Below are 23122 nucleotides of genomic sequence, written 5' to 3'. Positions count from 1 at the left end.
AACGATCTTTGCAGTGACCAACATTATGCTAAAAGTGCTTTTGATTGAACTAACCTTAAATCCTACAATACTGTTTTAAAGTTAATTTCAACTATATTCATAGAGGAGCTCTCTTTTGAGTGGAACGCATTTGTGATGATGTCGTCATTCAGTAACATATTATTTAAAAAAAAAAAATGTGTCTTTGCTTTGCCAAGAACCCAATATTGCTGAAGCGTTGCCTCCCAAGCTCGACTGACCAGCTTCAAAGGGATGCCTTCTCATTCCAGCGGGAGAGGAGGAGGAGGGGGGTCACAATAGTCCTGTATCAATCTGAGGGTGAAGCCTGAGCTCAGGGGCCTACGCCTCGGCCCCGACATGAATGGATCAAAGATGAGGGTCACACTAAAAGACTCGATCAGGGGCCCATGTGCTGCTGGATGAGGGGCTGACAGGGAGCTGGTGTCGGGTTACTCACCCAGTAGACAGCGCCAGTTTCTGCAGCACGTGAACCAGGATCTGCCCTTCCGGAGAACCCCAACAGGAGCTGCCAACTGCACTCATCTGTAGAGGAAGAAGATAACATGCACCTTAGGAAACGGGCTCACGGATGGCACACTCTCATATGGTGTCAAGCAGAAGCAGCGTGAAGCCTATTTAGTCAGTTAACGTGCTCCGCAAGCTCCGTTCTATCACAACAGACTGAAAATAGCATGAATGGTAACCCGCACGACACTCGAGTAGTTTGCCGCTGATTTGACATGTCTGTTTTTAGAATTAGACTCGCTCTTCAGCGTGTCATCTCATAGATGAGATGCTTCATCTGAGTGAATGAGGGTCAGTGAAAGCCCCCTCTGATGAACAGCACAGGACACACACTTCATCTCTGTAAGAGCTCTCGGAAAATCCTGCTCAGATGCTGCTCACTGCAGAGAGCTTGATGTCAGCTAGACGGTCAAACCACCGTAACTCGTAACCCTATAGTTGTTCATAACTCCACCCATTAGCTGAACTAGGTCAATCTCCACCCGTCATGTCCAGAGAGGCGGAGCTGGATGTCATTTGGCTCTGCAGTGAGCACCATTTGGATGAGATACAAGGAAGGCCGTCTTTGAACTTTTTCCTTCATAACTCACACTAGTACAAATCTACCTGCCACAGTGTAAAAAAAAAATTGTTGGTTTAACTTAAAAAAGTAAGTAACCTGGTTGCCTTAAAATTTTAAGTTGATTGAACTGGAAAAAGTGAGTTAATACAATGAAGTAGATTAATTTAACCATCATAAACTCAAAATAATAAGTTATCTCAACTAAATAAATTATTATAAAGTTGATTTCACAAAAGAAAATATGTTGTGATAACAAATCTTGAAAATATTTTTTACAGTGCATGTTTTGTTATAGAAAAACACATGTGTGCAAAGTCAGAATGATTGTCCGATGCTTTATCCTTTACTATTGTTACTGGGGGCTGGAGCCTCTCCCAGTCCATCGCAGGGCTTGCTCACTCATTCACTTTCCATAGGCATAATAATTTTGTTCTGTACAAATGGTAAATTCTATATCTTAACTCTAACCTTACTCTTTACAGAACATTCATACAAAATACATGTAAAAATCTTTTTTGCATTGTTTATAATTAGGGATTAATTGGGATTAATTGCATCCAAAATAAAAGTTTGTGTTTACATAATATATGTGGGTGCCCTGTGTATAATTATTATTATATATATTTATATAAATACACACACATGCATGTATATTTAAGAACAAAAATATTATTTATATATAAAATATTTATAGTTATATATTATATAAATTTATATACAGTATATACGTGGAAATTTCTTAAATATATACAAGCATTTGTGCGTATTTATGTATATATAAAATAATTATACACAGTGCACCCACATATATTATGTAAACACAAACTTTTATTTTGGGTTAATCGCGATTAATCGTTTGACAGCCCTATTTATAATCTTTTTTTTTTTTTTTTTTTCAAATTTCCTGGTATTACTATATTTGAGGGAAAAATTTGGTCCTCAATGTAGGGTTTACCTTGTTATTAGTTTTTATTTTTCCCACTTCCCCACTTCTGTTCCTCTTCATATCCTTTTAATAAAGTGTTTTTTATATAACTTTTGAAACTGTTTGTACAATGTTTTAACACCTGTTTCAAACCATTCCACAACATCACCCCACAAATAGTGATGCACATCATCTTTTTATATTAGAGTTCTTATTATATTAGTTTTCGGCTGAAACAGTGTTGTGTAAGCGCCCCCTAAGTTAATAACTAATGATCTTTACAACAGAAGTGAATAAATCAAAACTATCTTTAGCTGGACAATACATTTTTTCTAGAGCTGCTGTGAAGCCAAAGCAATCTCTGTTCCTGTAATGTCCTATTATCACTGACACACACACATGAAAACCAGGCGAATATTGCCAATCGGTATATTGTTGGAATGAATCACCAACAATATACCGAATCTAATGTAAATACCTGCTAAAATAAAAAGATAAAGGAAACAATATAATCACTTTACCCATCATTGGCAAAAGGAAAGTTTTGGAATCAGTAAGCCGGCCATACAGATACAGATTCACCTAGAAGTACAGAGAGCTGACGTGAAACTTAGAATATCATGTTGGGACTCTTCGCTGAAGTTCCCGAACAGACGGGGATCAACTGGCACTTCAGAAGTTTAGCTGAGGTGTTTGTTTCACACACTCTTTCATGCTGAGCCACATCCAAGCAAGGAGCGAGCAGATTGTGATGGCTCGTTCAAAAGATGCTCTCTGTACTTCCAAAACAACCGGGCAAAACACAACAGGGTGACAGCTTGTGCACAAAAGCTGTCTCTGAAGAACTAATACTATCTGAAACAACTCCTGTGACACTAAGGGACAAATATGCCATTTTTTTTTTGTTTTTGTTTCGCATTTCGAAGAGATAGGGTTACACCCCTGAGTATGAAGAGGGGTGGTGGAAGCTTTATTACGTTTCAGAAGAGTCTGATGTCTCACACGCCAGTGCTCTTTATCTCTGATGTCATCACCCAAGCCCGCCTGCCCACCTCAATATGCACCCGTTACTAGGCAACAGGGTTATGTACCCAGCTGAACATGTCATTTTGTCTTCATTTCCTGGATTTCCTTGCTCCCCAATACACAAGGCACCTCATATTCACCCATTTAGAATGGACAAATTTACGACCATTTTTGCTAAATAATCACATTAGGTTAAAGGAGAACTCCGGCGAACAATGAACCTTTGGTCTAATAAAACATCGGTACCTAGTCAATCGTTCTCTGAGATTTGTTTTCATGATAATCGAATGTAAAGAGTTTTATCTCTAAAAACTGTTTAGCGTATAATGCTAGTAATGGGGGCATTGACTAAGTAAAAAGAAATCGCTAGTTTATACCACTAACAAGGCTCAAAATAGCCGCACACTAACACAGTAACATAATGAGGCTCCATACATGCAAAACGAAGCATTGAGAACTTTGTAAGTGTACAGACCGTTTAATAAGAAGATAGTTTATGAAGACAGTTCATACAGACTATACAGACAGGAGCCATCTTAAAAAATAGTCTCGATAAGTCGATCCCCGAACGCCGTTCATACAGTTCAGAAGTTCAATAAAAGAAAATTCCATTTTTCTCGGTTTAATGAAAACCAATAGGTCGTGATGGTAAGTTTTAAGTGTAAGTTTCACGTTTGAGGGGGTTTAAACCGTGACATCTACACGTTTTCAAAAGTGGACTAACGTGATTATTTCACGTCTTGTCACGATACCGGGTTGAAGAAATATTGTTTAGGCCACTTTGTTTGATATAATCACAACAATTTAACGCAAGTATGGGAATTGAACTCAGGTCTTCTTGATTAAAGCCCAACGCTTTATCAACTTAGCCACTGCATCTGTTGAGTACAAGTGTGTATTGGAAGGGGTTTTATTGCAGGTTTGGCTTTATTTGTTGGAAAAATAAATATAGAAATAAAATTTGACACAAGAGGGCAGTATAGCCCTGTTTATGGTTTTGAGTTTAAACTAAACCGTGACATCTACACGTTTTCCAAAGTGGACCAACGTGATTATTTCACGTCTTGTCGTGATACAGGTTGGGCACTGAAGTTACAGGAGTTTCTTCCCGTTGCTAAGCAATGGAACTAGGTCGAGTATTTAAGTCTAGACCATTCCAGAGCTGAGATATCGAATCTAAAAATTTAGACCTGAAAAAAAAAAAACGACAGTGGTACCCCTTTCGTTTTTATTTTTTTCGGGCGAAAAATTAAGTTTCTCCAATCTTCTCAAAACTCTGGATTCTGATAGAGTGCCATGAGACTTTGACTTGAGTGCAAAAATGGAGGCTCTAGACCCTTCCGGAGCTGAGATATCGAAACTCAAAATTTCGACCGGAAAAAAAAAAACGACAGTGGTACCCCTTTAGTTTTTTTTTGGGAGGGCGAAAAATTAAGTTTCTCCAATCTTCTCAAAACTCTGGATTCTGATAGAGGGCCATGAGACTTAAACCTGAGTGCAAAAATGGAGGCTCTAGACCCTTCCAGAGCTGATATATCGAAACTTAAAAATTTTACCAGAAAAAAAACAAACGACAGTGGTACCCCTTTCATTTTTATTTTTCGGGCGAAAAATTAAGTTTCTCCAATCTTCTCAAAATTCTGGATTCTGATAGAGGGCCATGAGACTTAAACCTGAGTGCAAAAATGGAGGCTCTAGACCCTTCCAGAGCTGAGATATCGAAACTCAAAATTTCGAACCAAAATAAAAACGACAGTGGTACCCCTTTCGTTTTTTTTTTTCGGGCGAAAAATTAAGTTTCTCCAATCTTTTCAAAACTTTGGATTCTGATAGAGGGCCATGAGATTTAAACCTGAGTGCAAAAATGGAGGCTCTAGACCCTTCCAGAGCTGAGATATCGAAACTCAAAATTTCGACCCAAAATAAAAAACTACAGTGGTACCCCTTTCGTTTTTTTTTTTCGGGCGAAAAATTAAGTTTCTCCAATCTTTTCAAAACTTTGGATTCTAAAAGAGGGCCATGAGATTTAAACCTGAGTGCAAAAATGGAGGCTCTAGACCCTTCCAGAGCTGAGATATCGAAACTCAAAAATTCGACCCCAAAAAAAAAAACGACAGTGGTACCCCTTTCGTTTTTTTTTTTGGGCGAAAAATTAAGTTTCTCCAATCTTCTCAAAACTCTGGATTCTGATAGAGGGCAATGAGACTTAAACCTGAGTGCAAAAATGGAGGCTCTAGACCCTTCCAGAGCTGAGATATCGAAACTCAAAATTTCGACCCAAAATAAAAAACGACAGTGGTACCCCTTTCGTTTTTTTTTCGGGCGAAAAATTAAGTTTCTCCAATCTTTTCAAAACTTTGGATTCTAAAAGAGGGCCATGAGATTTAAACCTGAGTGCAAAAATGGAGGCTCTAGACCCTTCCAGAGCTGAGATATCGAAACTCAAAAATTCGACCCCAAAAAAAAAACGACAGTGGTACCCCTTTCGTTTTTTTTTTTGGGCGAAAAATTAAGTTTCTCCAATCTTCTCAAAACTCTGGATTCTGATAGAGGGCCATGAGATTTAAACCTGAGTGCAAAAATGGAGGCTCTAGACCCTTCCAGAGCTGAGATATCGAAACTCAAAATTTCGACCCGAAAAAAAAAAAACGACAGTGGTACCCCTTTCGTTTTTTTTTTTGGGCGAAAAATTAAGTTTTTCCAATCTTCTCAAAACTCTGGATTCTGATAGAGGGCCATGAGATTTAAACCTGAGTGCAAAAATGGAGGCTCTAGACCCTTCCAGAGCTGAGATATCGAAACTAAAAAATTCGACCCCAAAAAAAAACGACAGTGGTACCCCTTTCGTTTTTTTTTTTGGGCGAAAAATTAAGTTTCTCCAATCTTCTCAAAACTCTGGATTCTGATAGAGGGCCATGAGATTTAAACCTGAGTGCAAAAATGGAGGCTCTAGACCCTTCCAGAGCTGAGATATCGAAACTCAAAATTTTGACCCGAAAAAAAAAAAACGACAGTGGTACCCCTTTCGTTTTTTTTTTGGGCGAAAAATTAAGTTTTTCCAATCTTCTCAAAACTCTGGATTCTGATAGAGGGCCATGAGATTTAAACCTGAGTGCAAAAATGGAGGCTCTAGAGCCTTCCAGAGCTGAGATATCGAAACTCAAAAATTCGACCCAAAAAAAAAAAAAACGACAGTGGTACCCCTTTCGTTTTTTTTTTTTGGGCGAAAAATTAAGTTTCTCCAATCTTCTCAAAACTCTGGATTCTGATAGAGGGCCATGAGACTTAAACCTGAGTGCAAAAATGGAGGCTCTAGACCCTTCCAGAGTTGAGATATCGAAACTCAAAATTTCGACCCAAAAAAAAAAACGACAGTGGTACCCCTTTCGTTTTTTTTTTCCGGGCGAAAAATTAAGTTTCTCCAATCTTTTCAAAACTCTGGATTCTGATAGAGGGCCATGAGAATTAAACCTGAGTGCAAAAATGGAGGCTCTAGAGCCTTCCAGAGATGAGATATCGAAATTTAAAATTTCGACCCGAAAAAAAAAACGACAGTGGTACCCCTTTTGTTTGGTTTTTTTCGGGCGGAAAATTAAGTTTCTCCAATCTTCTCAAAACTCTGGATTATGATAGAGGGCCATGAGACTTAAACCTGAGTGCAAAAATGGAGGCTCTAGACCCTTCCAGAGCTGAGATATCGAAACTCAAAATTTCGACCCAAAAAAAAAAGACGACAGTGGTACCCCTTTCGTTTTTTTTTTTCGGGCGAAAAATTAAGTTTCTCCAATCTTTTCAAAACTCTGGATTCTGATAGAGGGCCATGAGATTTAAACCTGAGTGCAAAAATGGAGGCTCTAGAGCCTTCCAGAGATGAGATATCGAAATTTAAAATTTCGACCCGAAAAAAAAAAACGACAGTGGTACCCCTTTTGTTTGTTTTTTTTCGGGCGGAAAATTAAGTTTCTCCAATCTTCTCAAAACTCTGGATTCTGATAGAGGGCCATGAGATTTAAACCTGAGTGCAAAAATGGAGGCTCTAGACCCTTCCAGAGCTGAGATATCGAAACTCAAAAATTCGACCCAAAAAAAAAAAACGACAGTGGTACCCCTTTCGTTTTTTTTTTCGGGCGAAAAATTACGTTTCTCAAATCTTCTCAAAACTCTGGATTCTGATAGAGGGCCATGAGACTTAAACCTGAGTGCAAAAATGGAGGCTCTAGACCCTTCCAGAGCTGAGATATCGAAACTGAAAATTTCGACCCAAAAAAAAACGACAGTGGTACCCCTTTCGGTTTTTTTTTTTTGGGCGAAAAATTACGTTTCTCCAATCTTCTCAAAACTCTGGATTCTGATAGAGGGCCATGAGACTTAAACCTGAGTGCAAAAATGGAGGCTCTAGACCCTTCAAGAGCTGAGATATCGAAATTTTAAAATTTCGACCCAAAATAAAAAACGACAGTGGTACCCCTTTCGTTTTTTCGGGCGAAAAATTAAGTTTCTCCAATCTTTTCAAAACTTTGGATTCTAAAAGAGGGCCATGAGATTTAAACCTGAGTGCAAAAATGGAGGCTCTAGACCCTTCCAGAGCTGAGATATCGAAACTCAAAAATTCGACCCCAAAAAAAAAAACGACAGTGGTACCCCTTTCGTTTTTTTTTTTTGGGCGAAAAATTAAGTTTCTCCAATCTTCTCAAAACTCTGGATTCTGATAGAGGGCCATTAGACTTAAACCTGAGTGCAAAAATGGAGGCTCTAGACCCTTCCAGAGCTGAGATATCGAAACTCAAAATTTCGACCCGAAAAAAAAAAAAAAAACGACAGTGGTACCCCTTTCGTTTTTTTTTGGGCGAAAAATTAAGTTTTTCCAATCTTCTCAAAACTCTGGATTCTGATAGAGGGCCATGAGATTTAAACCTGAGTGCAAAAATGGAGGCTCTAGAGCCTTCCAGAGCTGAGATATCGAAACTCAAAAATTCGAGCCAAAAAAAAAAAATGACAGTGGTACCCCTTTCGTTTTTTTTTTTTGGGCGAAAAATTAAGTTTCTCCAATCTTCTCAAAACTCTGGATTCTGATAGAGGGCCATGAGACTTAAACCTGAGTGCAAAAACGGAGGCTCTAGACCCTTCCAGAGTTGAGATATCGAAACTCAAAAATTCGACCCAAAAAAAAAAAAACGACAGTGGTACCCCTTTCGTTTTTTTTTTTTTTTCGGGCGAAAAATTAAGTTTCTCCAATCTTTTCAAAACTCTGGATTCTGATAGAGGGCCATGAGATTTAAACCTGAGTGCAAAAATGGAGGCTCTAGACCCTTCCAGAGCTGAGATATCGAAACTCAAAAATTCGACCCAAAAAAAAAAAAACGACAGTGGTACCCCTTTCGTTTTTTGTTTTTTTTTGGGCGAAAAATTAAGTTTCTCCAATCTTCTCAAAACTCTGGATTCTGATAGAGGGCCATGAGACTTAAACCTGAGTGCAAAAATGGAGGCTCTAGACCCTTCCAGAGCTGAGATATCGAAACTAAAAAATTCGACCCAAAAAAAAAACGACAGTGGTACCCCTTTCGTTTTTTTTTTTTCGGGCGAAAAATTTAGTTTCTCCAATCTTCTCAAAACTCTGGATTCTGATAGGGGACCATGAGATTTAAACCTGAGTGCAAAAATGGAGGCTCTAGACCCTTCCAGAGCTGAGATATCGAAACTCAAAAATTCGACCCAAAAAAAAAAAACGACAGTGGTACCCCTTTCGTTTTTTTTTTTTTTTTGGGCGAAAAATTAAGTTTCTCCAATCTTCTCAAAACTCTGGATTCTGATAGAGGGCCATGAGACTTAAACCTGAGTGCAAAAATGGAGGCTCTAGACTCTTCCAGAGCTGAGATATCGAAACTAAAAAATTCGACCCAAAAAAAAAACCGACAGTGGTACCCCTTTCGTTTTTTTTTTTTGGGCGAAAAATTAAGTTTCTCCAATCTTCTCAAAACTCTGGATTCTGATAGAGTGCCATGAGACTTAAACCTGAGTGCAAAAATGGAGGCTCTAGACCCTTCCAGAGCTGAGATATCGAAACTCAAAGATTCGACCCGAAAAAAAAAAAAAAAAACGACAGTGGTACCCCTTTCGTTTTTTTTTTTCGGGCGAAAAATTAAGTTTGTCGAATCTTCTCAAAACTCTGGATTAACCTGAGTGCAAAAATGGAGGCTCTAGACCCTTCCAGAGCTGAGATATCGAAACTCAAAATTTCGACCCAAAAAAAAAAACGACAGTGGTACCCCTTTCGTTTTTTTTTTTTTGGGCGAAAAATTAAGTTTCTCCAATCTTCTCAAAACTCTGGATTCTGATAGAGGGCCATGAGATTTAAACCTGAGTGCAAAAATGGAGGCTCTAGACCCTTCCAGAGCTGAGATATCGAAACTCAAAAATTCGACCCGAAAAAAAAAAACGACAGTGGTACCCCTTTCGTTTTTATTTTTCGGGCGAAAAATTAAGTTTCTCCAATCTTCTCAAAACTCCGGATTCTGATAGAGGGCCATGAGACTTAAACCTGAGTGCAAAAATGGAGACTCTAGAGCCGTCCAGAGCTGAGATATCGAAACTCAAAATTTCGACCCAAAAAAAAAAACGACAGTGGTACCCCTTTCGTTTTTTTTTTTGGGCGAAAAATTAAGTTTCTCCAATCTTTTCAAAACTCTGGATTCTGATAGAGGGCCATGAGATTTAAACCTGAGTGCAAAAATGGAGGCTCTAGACCCTTCCAGAGTTGAGATATCGAAACTCCAAATTTCGACCCGAAAAAAAAAACGAGAGTGGTACCCCTTTCGGTTTTTTTTTCGGGCGAAAAATTAAGTTTCTCCAATCTTCTCAAAACTCCGGATTCTGATAGAGGGCCATGAGACTTAAACCTGAGTGCAAAAATGGAGGCTCTAGAGCCTTCCAGAGCTGAGATATCGAAACTCAAAATTTCGACCCAAAAAAAAAAAACGACAGTGGTACCCCTTTCGTTTTTTTTTTTGGGCGAAAAATTAAGTTTCTCCAATCTTTTCAAAACTCTGGATTCTGATAGAGGCCCATGAGATTTAAACCTGAGTGCAAAAATGGAGGCTCTAGACCCTTCCAGAGCTGAGATATCGAAACTCAAAAATTCGACCCGAAAAAAAACGACAGTGGTACCCCTTTCGTTTTTTTTTTCGGGTGAAAAATTAAGTTTCTCCAATCTTCTCAAAACTCTGGATTCTGATAGAGGGCCATGAGATTTAAACCTGAGTGCAAAAATGGAGGCTCTAGACCCTTCCAGAGCTGAGATATCGAAACTCAAAAATTCGACCCAAAAAAAAAAAAAAACGACAGTTTTTCTGGATTTCAGCCCCCTTTCGTTTTTTTGGGGGGGCGAAAAATTAAGTTTCTCCAATCTACTCAAAACTCTGGATTCTGATAGAGGGCCACGAGATTTAAACCTGAAAAATTCCACCCGGAAAAAAAAAAACGACAGTGGTACCCCTTTCGTTTTTTTTTTTCCGGCGAAAAATTATGTTTCTCCAATCTTCTCAAAACTCTGGATTCTTTCTGGACCAAAACTTTTTAAAAAATTCGACCCAAAAAAAAAAAACGACAGTTTTTCTGGATTTCAGCCCCCTTTCGTTTTTTTTGGGGGGCGAAAAATTAAGTTTCTCCAATCTACTCAAAACTCTGGATTCTGATAGAGGGCCACGAGATTTAAACCTGAGTGCAAAAATGGAGGCTCTAGACCCTTCCAGAGCTGAGATATCGAAACTCAAAAATTCGACCCAAAAAAAAAAACGACAGTGGTACCCCTTTCGTTTTTTTTTGGGGCGAAAAATTAAGTTTCTCCAATCTTCTCAAAACTCTGGATTCTGATAGAGGGCCACGAGATTTAAACCTGAGTTCAAAAATGGAGGCTCTAGACCCTTCCAGAGCTGAGATATCGAAACTCAAAATTTCGACCCAAAAAAAAAAACGACAGTGGTACCCCTTTCAATTTTTTTTTTCGGGCGAAAAATTAAGTTTCTCCAATCTTTTCAAAACTCTGGATTCTGATAGAGGGCCATGAGATTTAAACCTGAGTGCAAAAATGGAGGCTCTAGACCCTTCCAGAGCTGAGATATCGAAACTCAAAAATTCGACCCAAAAAAAAAAAACGACAGTGGTACCCCTTTCGTTTTTTTTTGGGGCGAAAAATTAAGTTTCTCCAATCTTCTCAAAACTCTGGATTCTGATAGAGGGCCACGAGATTTAAACCTGAGTGCAAAAATGGAGGCTCTAGACCCTTCCAGAGCTGAGATATCGAAACTCAAAATTTCGACCCAAAAAAAAAAACGACAGTGGTACCCCTTTCGTTTTTTTTTTCCGGGCGAAAAATTAAGTTTCTCCAATCTTTTCAAAACTCTGGATTCTGATAGAGGGCCATGAGAATTAAACCTGAGTGCAAAAATGGAGGCTCTAGAGCCTTCCAGAGATGAGATATCGAAATTTAAAATTTCGACCCGAAAAAAAAAACGACAGTGGTACCCCTTTTGTTTGGTTTTTTTCGGGCGGAAAATTAAGTTTCTCCAATCTTCTCAAAACTCTGGATTCTGATAGAGGGCCATGAGACTTAAACCTGAGTGCAAAAATGGAGGCTCTAGACCCTTCCAGAGCTGAGATATCGAAACTCAAAATTTCGACCCAAAAAAAAAAGACGACAGTGGTACCCCTTTCGTTTTTTTTTTTTCGGGCGAAAAATTAAGTTTCTCCAATCTTTTCAAAACTCTGGATTCTGATAGAGGGCCATGAGATTTAAACCTGAGTGCAAAAATGGAGGCTCTAGAGCCTTCCAGAGATGAGATATCGAAATTTAAAATTTCGACCCGAAAAAAAAAACGACAGTGGTACCCCTTTTGTTTGTTTTTTTTCGGGCGGAAAATTAAGTTTCTCCAATCTTCTCAAAACTCTGGATTCTGATAGAGGGCCATGAGATTTAAACCTGAGTGCAAAAATGGAGGCTCTAGACCCTTCCAGAGCTGAGATATCGAAACTCAAAAATTCGACCCAAAAAAAAAAAACGACAGTGGTACCCCTTTCGTTTTTTTTTTCGGGCGAAAAATTACGTTTCTCAAATCTTCTCAAAACTCTGGATTCTGATAGAGGGCCATGAGACTTAAACCTGAGTGCAAAAATGGAGGCTCTAGACCCTTCCAGAGCTGAGATATCGAAACTGAAAATTTCGACCCAAAAAAAAACGACAGTGGTACCCCTTTCGGTTTTTTTTTTTTGGGCGAAAAATTACGTTTCTCCAATCTTCTCAAAACTCTGGATTCTGATAGAGGGCCATGAAACTTAAACCTGAGTGCAAAAATGGAGGCTCTAGACCCTTCCAGAGCTGAGATATCGAAACTCAAAATTTCGACCCCAAAAAAAAACGACAGTGGTACCCCTTTCGTTTTTTTTTTCGGGCGAAAAATTAAGTTTCTCCAATCTTTTCAAAACTCTGGATTCTGATAGAGGGCCATGAGATTTAAACCTGAGTGCAAAAATGGAGGCTCTAGACCCTTCCAGAGCTGAGATATCGAAACTCAAAATTTCGACCCGAAAAAAAAACGACAGTGGTACCCCTTTCGTTTTTTTTTCGGGCGAAAAATTAAGTTTCTCCAATCTTCTCAAAACTCTGGATTCTGATAGAGGGCCACGAGATTTAAACCTGAGTGCAAAAATGGAGGCTCTAGACCCTTCCAGAGCTGAGATATCGAAACTCAAAATTTCGACCCAAAAAAAAAAACGACAGTGGTACCCCTTTCGTTTTTTTTTTCCGGGCGAAAAATTAAGTTTCTCCAATCTTTTCAAAACTCTGGATTCAGATAGAGGGCCATGAGAATTAAACCTGAGTGCAAAAATGGAGGCTCTAGAGCCTTCCAGAGATGAGATATCGAAATTTAAAATTTCGACCCGAAAAAAAAAACGACAGTGGTACCCCTTTTGTTTGGTTTTTTTCGGGCGGAAAATTAAGTTTCTCCAATCTTCTCAAAACTCTGGATTCTGATAGAGGGCCATGAGACTTAAACCTGAGTGCAAAAATGGAGGCTCTAGACCCTTCCAGAGCTGAGATATCGAAACTCAAAATTTCGACCCAAAAAAAAAAGACGACAGTGGTACCCCTTTCGTTTTTTTTTTTTCGGGCGAAAAATTAAGTTTCTCCAATCTTTTCAAAACTCTGGATTCTGATAGAGGGCCATGAGATTTAAACCTGAGTGCAAAAATGGAGGCTCTAGACCCTTCCAGAGCTGAGATATCGAAACTCAAAAATTCGACCCCAAAAAAAAAACGACAGTGGTACCCCTTTCGTTTTTTTTTTTCGGGCTAAAAATTACGTTTCTCAAATCTTCTCAAAACTCTGGATTCTGATAGAGGGCCATGAGACTTAAACCTGAGTGCAAAAATGGAGGCTCTAGACCCTTCCAGAGCTGAGATATCGAAACTCAAAATTTCGACCCAAAAAAAAACGACAGTGGTACCCCTTTCGTTTTTTTTTTTTTCGGGCGAAAAATTACGTTTCTCCAATCTTCTCAAAACTCTGGATTCTGATAGAGGGCCACGAGATTTAAACCTGAGTGCAAAAATGGAGGCTCTAGACCAGAGGTCTCAAACTTGCGGCCAGCGGGGTGATATTTTGTGGCCCCCCACTTGACATTAAAGTTTAATATGAGTGCGGCCCGCCGTTGCGTTTGCCGCGTTTCCCCCCCCCCAACCCCCCCACCCCTTATGGGCTACCAGATAGCCTCGTGACAGCTTACGGTGGGTTTGTTGCAAGTTGCCATAGACAACCACGAAGTACGAACATATACTGCGCCCGGAAAAAAATGAGCGCGTCGCTTCAATTATGAGCGCGCTTGATGCGCGCATACATTTGAAACAAACTTGAGCGTGCCACCGAATCAGGCCACAGCTACTGTTAGCTCGCGAGCGACGTGTTGGATATCCCTGCTCTAAAACAATGTGAGAATAATAATTTTGAGCCTGTAATATGTGTTGTGTCTGAATGCGTTCAATGAACGATAGTTCATGAACTTGTTCATATTTTGGGCGAACGTGAACTGAACGTAGCCTACTGTATTACTGCCTGATGAATAGGGTTGGGAACCGAGAACCGGTTCTTTTCCAGAACCGGTTGTGTTTTTGAAAAAATACCGGAACCGTGCAAAATTCCTAAGTTTCGGTTCCGAAAACGGTTCTGATGCCGATGCGATATCATCATGTGGGCGAAGTGCTGGGAGTAGAAGACGCCGTCTTATTCCTAAATGACGACAACTTCACCACTGAAGTTGCGATTTGCTCTCACACGCGCTGCATTTGTCACACAGACACAGGCACGCTGCGCGCGCCGACCGCCGAGTCACTCTCTAGCCTACATTCAAATCTGTTTGCGCTGAGAGAGAGAGAGCAGTTGTCGATATGAAACTGCTTTACAATCACACAGTCTCAATATTTATTTGTTTCACATATTCAAATGATTTCCGTTACAGAATTAGTGAGATTATAGTTTGAGTAAACATTGACGGTAGTGGTCAAAACAGATGCAGTCCGTATATTTTTTGTGTTCAGAATTTACAAAATATATACAATGAGCGAGTGCATCATAATGTTTTTTTTTTCAAACAGTGTTTTTGTCTTATCTTGAATCACTACGTAAAGCCTGTAATAAGCGATAATACTCGGACTTCTTTAGACTGGCCGGCGGATCGCAGCGGAGTAGCCCAATGCCTGCGTGACTCGTCATGGACATAAACAGAGAGAAGTAGCTCCGGCAACAATGTTCTTCCGCAAGACGCATGCAGTTCTATTTATTAACTGCTAGAGCGCCGATTTATCCAGTAATGAAATAAGTAAAGTCTTTATGAATCAATCATTCAAACCGTTTTAAAAAATAATCTGTTCTACACACAGATGTGTGTTAAAGCATATACTATTCCTTCTGAGAGGGTATTCTTCTTCACTGTTGGAGATACAATAAAGGAGAGGTCTAAATTATTATAGAGAATGCAGAATTTTTTAATTTCCTTTATATATAATTTTTTTTTTTGCAAAGATTGCTTAATAATATTTTGAGTTTGTTTACATTACCAGTCTGTTAAACTAATTTGTCATGTACTATAAGAAATAAACACAAAAAGGATCGTGGATTTTTCTCTTACTAATATTTTTAATTGAATGGGAACCGGAACCGGAATCGTTTGGCGGAACCGGAATCGGAACCGGAACCGGAAAATTTCTCACGATTCCCAACCCTACTGATGAACGTTACAGAGTAAACTCGTTCATTAGTGTCTGTGAACCGAGGAGCGAGGAGGCGTCGTAAGATCATTTAAAAGGGTTTTATGAGGTCGGTGAGGATGGTAAAATCTTACATGTCTGTGCAAACTTTGTCCGTCGACAAAATAATTATTATCTGTGGTTGTATTATGGGCTGTGGCAATAATAATAGCCTACTAATAAAAAAAAGAAGCTCCAGGCAACATATGGAAAAAAAGAAATATGAACTAGTTAATTTTTTGAAGTATGAAATATGAACTGAACTAGTTCATTTTAAAATTTGTGAACTGGACTTTGATCCAACAGGTTGATAAGAAGGTTTGCTTTGATATGTGCAAAGTCAATAATTTGCCTGAGACACTATACATGTGTAGAAAGAATTATTTGTATTTCAAAAGCAATAATTGTTTTTCTAAGTATAATAAAAAAAATGCCTTCCGAAAAAAGAAAAAAAAAACATTTAATATAATAGTGTTGTATAAAGAAAATAAAAAGCAAATATGACTATCACAAAGATGTTGTGTATAAGAAAAAGACAAAGAACGTTTGTAAAATTAACTTCAACTGTCAGAAGGAAAGCTCATGAAGAACCAATCATGTACAGAAAGGAATGATCAAATTCAGAGGAACAGTTCAGAAGAAACGTTAATAATAAAGATTGAGAAGAATGGAACAGTTGTGCTCCATTTTTGGAATACTTAAATACATTTTTTATTTTTTTTTTGGAATACTTTGATGCGGCCCGGCCTGACCCAGACTCTATCTCCAGCGGCCCCCAGTTAATTTGAGTTTGAGACCCCTGCTCTAAATGCCATTTGAAATTTTCTTGATTTTTATCAAGCTTGTATATTTAAGCTCAGTAATTTCACTTAAATGGCAATGAAGATTACCTATTAATTGTCATTTAAGTGAAATTACTGAACTTAAATATACAAGCTTGATAAAAATGGTCATTTTAGAAGAAAATTTCAAATGGCATTTAGAGGCTTTTGCATCTGAACTCTTCATATATATATAACATAGTATAGACCAGCCGGAAATGAAGCTCTGTTCTGAGAAAATCTCCTTCCTTTTGCCAGGAAATAATTCGAGAGAAGCCATATGACTCACAAACAAGCTCTCCCTGGAACACCCTCAAATGTCCACCAGATAGCAGATGAGGAGAATGTTTTGGAACTGAATGTGGAAGAAACTGCTCTAAATAGCGGCTGAAATGGTTTCTGATAGACTCACAGCCCCCTTGTGTAATTCACTGTGCCCAATACACCTGAAGCAGTCTTCCTCTCTGCCAGACGCTGTTGGCGTCCTCAATCCTCAGAGTCGGACACAGAATCTTGCATATCAGATGCAAAAGGTTGCAGTGGGACATGAACAGTGGAAGCTGACAAAATACAGTGAGTGAGAGTAATCGAGATAAGGGCAGAGGAAAAATATAACGAGAAAGAAATGTTATATGCATGTGTGAGAGCTAAACTCTGCGATAGCTTGAATCACTTCGGCTTTTTATGACTGTCATCAGTTGCAGACAGTCACTCTGGTCTAAAGCAGTAGTATTCAAACTGACAGCAATTTGCAGTGTGAAATAATGAAACGTAATTAATTTAACAACAATTGTCAATTTAAAGGAATATAAGTTTTAGCTCAAAAGACAGACGTGCCCCCCCCCCCCACATTTTATAAAATGTAAATTTGTCCCCCGCACTTTTTCATAGGGGAAGTGTTCACGACATGTTAAGGTTTTCGCAAGCCAATGTGTATTTATAGATACAGATTTAAAATTCAAAGAGAAAAGATCGTCTATCTACTGTATCTACACGTGACTTTCACGTTGCCATGGTAATCAGTCACTCGCGCTCGTGCATCACCACACGCCCGTGCTCGCACCCGCACTGAATCCATCGTCGAAGGTCGAAATGAGTTCAAAACGGCAAAAGACACTTTACACTTTTTTCGCAAAAAAGTTAAGAACTGTAAGTTGTAATGTGGTATCCGAATTTGGTTGCTCATTGTCATTGATGAATAACTTTGCCTAATTTTCTGCCATTATCTAACTTATTTGCTTGAATCATGCAGCGTTGCACTTGACTTGTAACATGTGTACATGATGTTTGCTATATAATAAGGTAACACCTTACAATTAGATTAAAAAAGTTTGTAGACAAACGTTAAGTTTTCTTTAAAAAGCCTAACCAGAAAGTTTGAAGAAGTTTTAAAAGCATGAAGTTTGAATGTTTTCAATATGACAGACAGACAGATAGATAGATAGATTGATTGTTAAGTAATGAAACCTTATTGCAAAGTGTTACCATTCAATATAAATGCAGTATGCAATTGTAAAAGGTATAATGCTTGACATTCTGTCCCGCTCACTTTTGAAATGATTGCTACGCCCCTGAATGACACGGTAGGCTAATCTGTAAATGTTGAAACACTAAAAAGTATAGCCAAGACATGAACAACATGCACGTTAATGATTTAAGTGACAACTCATGTTACTAACATTTTCTGTGATGATTTAAACAGCTTTAGAGCTCAAACAACACAAGTTTTAACAAAAGAGCTAATATGAGTACTTTTGAAAATCATAAGCTTTACATTTCAGCTTTTATACCCTCAAAAAAATCCCAAAACCTCTATTATATGTGCCTCACCATAACCTTGTTTTTTTAATTTTTAATTGAGGGATTGTGTGTTTGTTAATCAACATTTTTTCAAAAGATTGACAAGGAGCTAAACCCTGCAGGACCTCAAGGACTGGATTTGCCTCATTTTAGGACATTTAGACAATAGATGCAGCATTTTTGCATTTAAATGTATGGCTAATAGGGCAATGCATCATGGGAGATACCACTCAAAAAATATATCAAATGTATTAAAAATGACTTTTATAGGATATGTTTTACTTAAGTCTAGATTATATAAAAAAGTGGCATGGCATTATTTTTTGCTGATCATTTTCCACTCTTGCACTCTTATTTTAGGGTTAAGTCCACACTAAAAATGCTGGGTTGTTTCATGGGTTACATTTTGAAACCTAAAGGTTGGGTTTGTCCGCATTTGGCCCAAACATGGGTTGAAACCCAGCATCAGATTAAAGCATCAGCTGAAAACAAATAAAACCTTATTCTTAAGCTTTTTAGTTCTCTCTTCTAGTGCAGCAGTAGGACTGTGTGTAGAATTCCACACATTCCCTTAGCAAGAAGAGTAACAATCCATTGAGATCTGTGTGTATGCATGTGAAGTCCTACAACAGATGGTGTAGCCTCCATGGAGCTCTGATTCTGACATCACTGAGTCAGTGTGGGATTGCAAGAAGAGACAGAAGCAATCCATAAAGCAACTGTAGCCACTTTTCCAAGATGCCTGGAACAACCTGCTCTAACTACCTTATAAACGACACAAGTGAGGTGAACATCGCAAGCTTGCCGCTCAACTCTGCAACAATACACGTGAACGAAAGAAACTTGAACAGGAACAAACAAAAGCGAAATCTAGTGCTCTGAACAAAAACGCTTATTTTAGATGACCATTAACCGGTTAATAACGTTATTTTATCGTTCTGTTTTATGTTTTAATTTGGCAGTCAACCAATCATGAATTTAAATAGTACGGCCAATGCAAATGTGACGTTGACGGATCCGACTTGAGTGAAATGCCTGTGCTCAGCTGTCAAGACATCATAGGTAAGTCGCTGGCATTAGCTGAAGATCTCAGGGGTTTTTCCGAGGATATCTCAACAACCATTAAAGTATTATGAAAATGAATGAAAGGTTATATCCAGCCAGCCATGGTGTGTGTTTTGAAACCAGTGAAAATTGCAAGTTAGTGTAGAACAGCTACTATTCAGTGAATTATTATTATTTTTTTTAATATTTAAAAACAAAGTTGACAAAGTTCAGAGATTTGTGCTTTGTAAGTCTTTAACGGTCACATCCAGCAACTTCAGCATCACGTTTATCATCAACAGGTTAAAAAGTTATTGTGGGTGCTTAGTTTTTTTTTCCTGTCGTTTAATACTCTTGGCTAAAATCTAAATATAAATGATGAAGTGTTATACACAAAGGCTGTATTGACGATTAGAGGGCAAATACCAGGCTGAAACTCTTCTCAGCTCCTGTGTTTTTTGAATAAAGAAAACGCTGTACTCATTAAGAGGACCCGTTCTTTATTTACCCTTATTGCAAGCAGAGATGGTGTCAAAAATGACAGAATTACAGAATGAGCTCAGAACAGAAACATTAAAATATTGATTCTGCTCTTGAGTAAACCGATTGATTTTTTCCCTGTCCTGGTGTGAACAGACCCTTAAATGAGCTAGTCGCTATATACCAACCCTGAACTTAGGATGAGCCTTCTTGACAAAGAGATTTTTAACACTGATATGAAAACATCACGAAAAACTAACGTTTTCTCTTCAGTTCCCTCCTCCGAACCTAAACAAGCTCTGTTGCACATTTAATATTCAAGCGGTTTCCTAGTTTCCCCACTTCAAAGGCTGACATGGAACAGTACACCCAAGTCCTTGTAATTACCAACTGAATTAACATGCCTATTAGCATATTAGTATAACAGATTCTCAGATGGGGTCTTAAGGGAGACTCCAATGTTCCTTCACTCGCTCACTCAAGTGCACGACCCGCCATTCTGTTAAGAGGACAAGATGAGAGGATGTGGAGATGAACCCAATCAATCCACAACCCACAAACACGTGCCCCCCCCACACACAAACACACACTTTCATCAGTGGCTGCATAATCACACAAGAAGAACACAAGAGCTTTAAGACACTTATGCACATTGTCTTCAGACAATACCTCTCGTCAGACCTGAGTGGAAAAATATTGGTGACTATGAGAAGATAAACAGTTTGAGGCAGGTTTGAATGTTGCTTGTGTAAGCAGGATGGGTATCATCTGCCAAAGGAGCATTCTGAATGTATATCCGTGTTGTGAGACAAGGGGTAAATATTGTTTCCTCCAGCTTGTAAAGTGCAGGTATCCTTACAAAACAAGTATTGTGGTAGTACTATGGCACAGCTATACAGTGTACTAGTCTACTACTATATGCCACAGTATTGAATGATTACCATATTCATTCATCATGTTATTTACATGGTACTTCAAAGAAAAAAAAAACATGTATGTAAGAACGGTAATGTGTGTATTCACAAACCAATGTTTTTCCACAGTACAATGTCCGTATTAAAGGGCACCTATTATGCCCCTTTTTACAAGATGTAATATTGGTCCCGGGTGTCCTCAGAATGTATTTGTGAAGTTTCAACCCCACAGTTAATTTATTATGACCATTTGAAAATGTCATTTTAGGGGCCTGTTTAAAAATGACCTGTTTTGGTGTATACAACCTTAAATGCAAATGAGCTGCATATCCCCGCCCTGCCTTTAGATGAGGGCGTAACTTGATACCTATGGCAGTCGGTAAGCAGAAGGGCTGAGAGAGTGAGAGACCCACTGTTTTGAAAGTCTTTCAGCTGTACATGTTTGAATCGGAATATATAAATAGTCTCTGATCAGACCCAGATGACGAAAAGACTCTGGCAGAATAAACACAAATGAGAATGAACCAGTAATTGCTAAGGCAGCACATATACTAAAATTGGATCGATACAGAGAAGATTAGCATGGCCCCTGTGAAAGGATGACACGCAAATCCGTGAAAATGAACCAGTACGTCTCGGTATGGTTATTTGATACATTTATGTACTTATAGAGTTGTAATCGCGTCCCCTTTGAAATTATGGATGTGCAACACACACACACACAGACACACACAGATACTAACATTGGCGCAATTTTTGAAACAACATACACATTCTGTGATAAAGTTTGCTATGTACAAGCGAAATTACATTTATGTGAGGGACCTGTTGCGTCATGTTTACATTACTTGTCATACAGATGCTTCTGTGGCAAATGTGAGAAGATTTCTAACTTACAGAACAACAACATATATGCAGTTTTTAATACAATATCTTTAAAAATATCTATATTAATAAACGTGTGGTTACACACTATACAAACAAGGTTTAAATTATATACACAGACATCCTACGACGACAACAACTTTAGATGCATTTGTTGTTGAATTTGTTGTACAGAATAGTTAAGATACTATTCTGTAGCTTTTTCCATTTATGTAGCAGAACATGAGTTAAGAACAAACACCAAATCAAGTTCTAAAATTGCTTGGCAAAGTACGAGCTAAGACAGAGATGCAGTTGCTCATGGAGTGGTTCAGAACAAAGAGTTCAACAACTTTGAACTTGTTTTTCCAAACCTTTTTGATAAGATTGCACCAGCGACTGAAAGCCAGAAGTGACGAGAGAAAACACTGGGTAAGTTTTAAGAATGATTTATTGGTGCCACACTGTGAAAGTCTAAGGCTGCACATTTATTTTAGACAAATAAATGTCTAAGGTTGTACTTTGGAGCCACATTCAACTTTGGAAATCTCCTAAGTCCCATGTTAACCTGCATGTTTATTAAAGATCCAATAGAAACCTTGTAGAAAATGGCAAAAAAGTAAACAACAAGCTTCCCAGTTGATCAGCAGTCTACAGACCCTGCTTGAAGAACATACTTTGAGCTCTGAGTTAACATCTACCAATTAAATTTACTATACTTAGCAATAAGCATTTGACTGGACAAAAATTTGTAAAGTGCAGGACGAGTTACGTTTTTGGTTTGTTTTCCCAAAAGGCAAAGACTACCGTAAATTTTAAATGTGTACATGCAAATTCTGTCAATTTTACCTGGACTGAAAGACACAAACCTGATTCTGATTATAGCCTTACATTTCTTGAGAGATATTTTGGTCCTAACTCTTATTCATCAACTTTCTCATTAAAACTCTAACATTACCCATCCTCGAAATATGTTGATCTGTCTTTGCTGACTCATAAACAGCATGCACTGACTCTTCTTTTTAAACACAGCACTCTGGTTCCTCAGAAAATATACTGTTCCTATTCTGACCCAATGTTTTGAGTGGCCCGGGCATGAAATGGAGCCCTCTTCCTCTTTAGCCTTTGAAAATCCCTTCATCATGTGCTGGATCTATTTCTGATATTATAGAGGCAATTAGCGAGGTCTTTGATGGCTTGATAAAAATGAGCATGCATAGATTTTACAGCACTGCAATTAATGAATACTAATTAAAAGGCCTTTGTTGATGGCTGGGGTGAGAGATGGATGAGTGAGCTTGGTTTTTCTTGCTTTAATTGAAACCCTTTGTCACTTGCCCACTCGCGTGTGAATAAGTGCTCTCTGTCTCTCCAAAAAAAAAAGAGAACAATGTAAATTAATTTGCATCATTTGCATAAATATAAAGCTTTTTTTTTGCAAAGGTGGTGAAAGCAGTCGGATTCACAAAACATCCAACCATCACTCACAAGTTTGTCCGATTGAATAATCCATGCCTGCGCGGGTTTACGTCAAACCGGCTTCGGTTCATCACTCTTTCATCCTACTGAATGTTTCCGAAGACAGCAGAGTGTCGACCTGTCTTGCTGTATGGTGCGGGAAGCGGAAGGAAAAAGTGATGTCTGAAAGGATACGTGTAGAATGTGTCATTTATTTGGAGCCTTGCACCTCTTAACGAAACTAGTGTGTTAGAGCCTTTTATATAACAATGTTACCGGATCTAGGTCAATCCAATTTCGATTTCACAAATACAACGAGAGAATTTTGTAAAGAAGACAGTTTGTAGAGTTTTTAGTATGACAAATTAGCCTCTTCTACCACATTTAACACATTAGGTAGTGTAAGCCT

General features: G+C 38.5%; 1 protein-coding gene and 1 non-coding gene across 3 annotated transcripts in view; one reads left to right on the top strand and one right to left on the bottom strand.

The window, feature by feature from the left end:
• ulk4 (unc-51 like kinase 4) overlaps positions 1–23122 on the bottom strand; it is a 256347-nt gene that overhangs the window by 2769 nt on the left and 230456 nt on the right. For both annotated transcript variants that reach the window (XM_089117516.1, XM_089117518.1), the window contains exon 36: positions 458–543. In XM_089117516.1, the coding sequence (XP_088973642.1) occupies positions 458–543 (86 nt within the window). The remainder of the gene's footprint in view (positions 1–457; positions 544–23122) is intronic.
• On the top strand, positions 20923–21025 carry LOC120495150 (U6 spliceosomal RNA). Its single transcript, XR_005625992.2, has one exon. It is a non-coding gene; the product is annotated as a U6 spliceosomal RNA (small nuclear RNA).

The sequence above is a fragment of the Pimephales promelas genome, chromosome 12 (assembly GCF_988280905.1).
Source record: "Pimephales promelas chromosome 12, fPimPro1.hap1.1, whole genome shotgun sequence".
Classification (NCBI taxonomy): domain Eukaryota; kingdom Metazoa; phylum Chordata; class Actinopteri; order Cypriniformes; family Leuciscidae; genus Pimephales; species Pimephales promelas.
The sequence above is the reverse complement of the archived record's forward strand: the minus strand, read 5'-3'. Positions and strand labels throughout refer to the sequence as shown.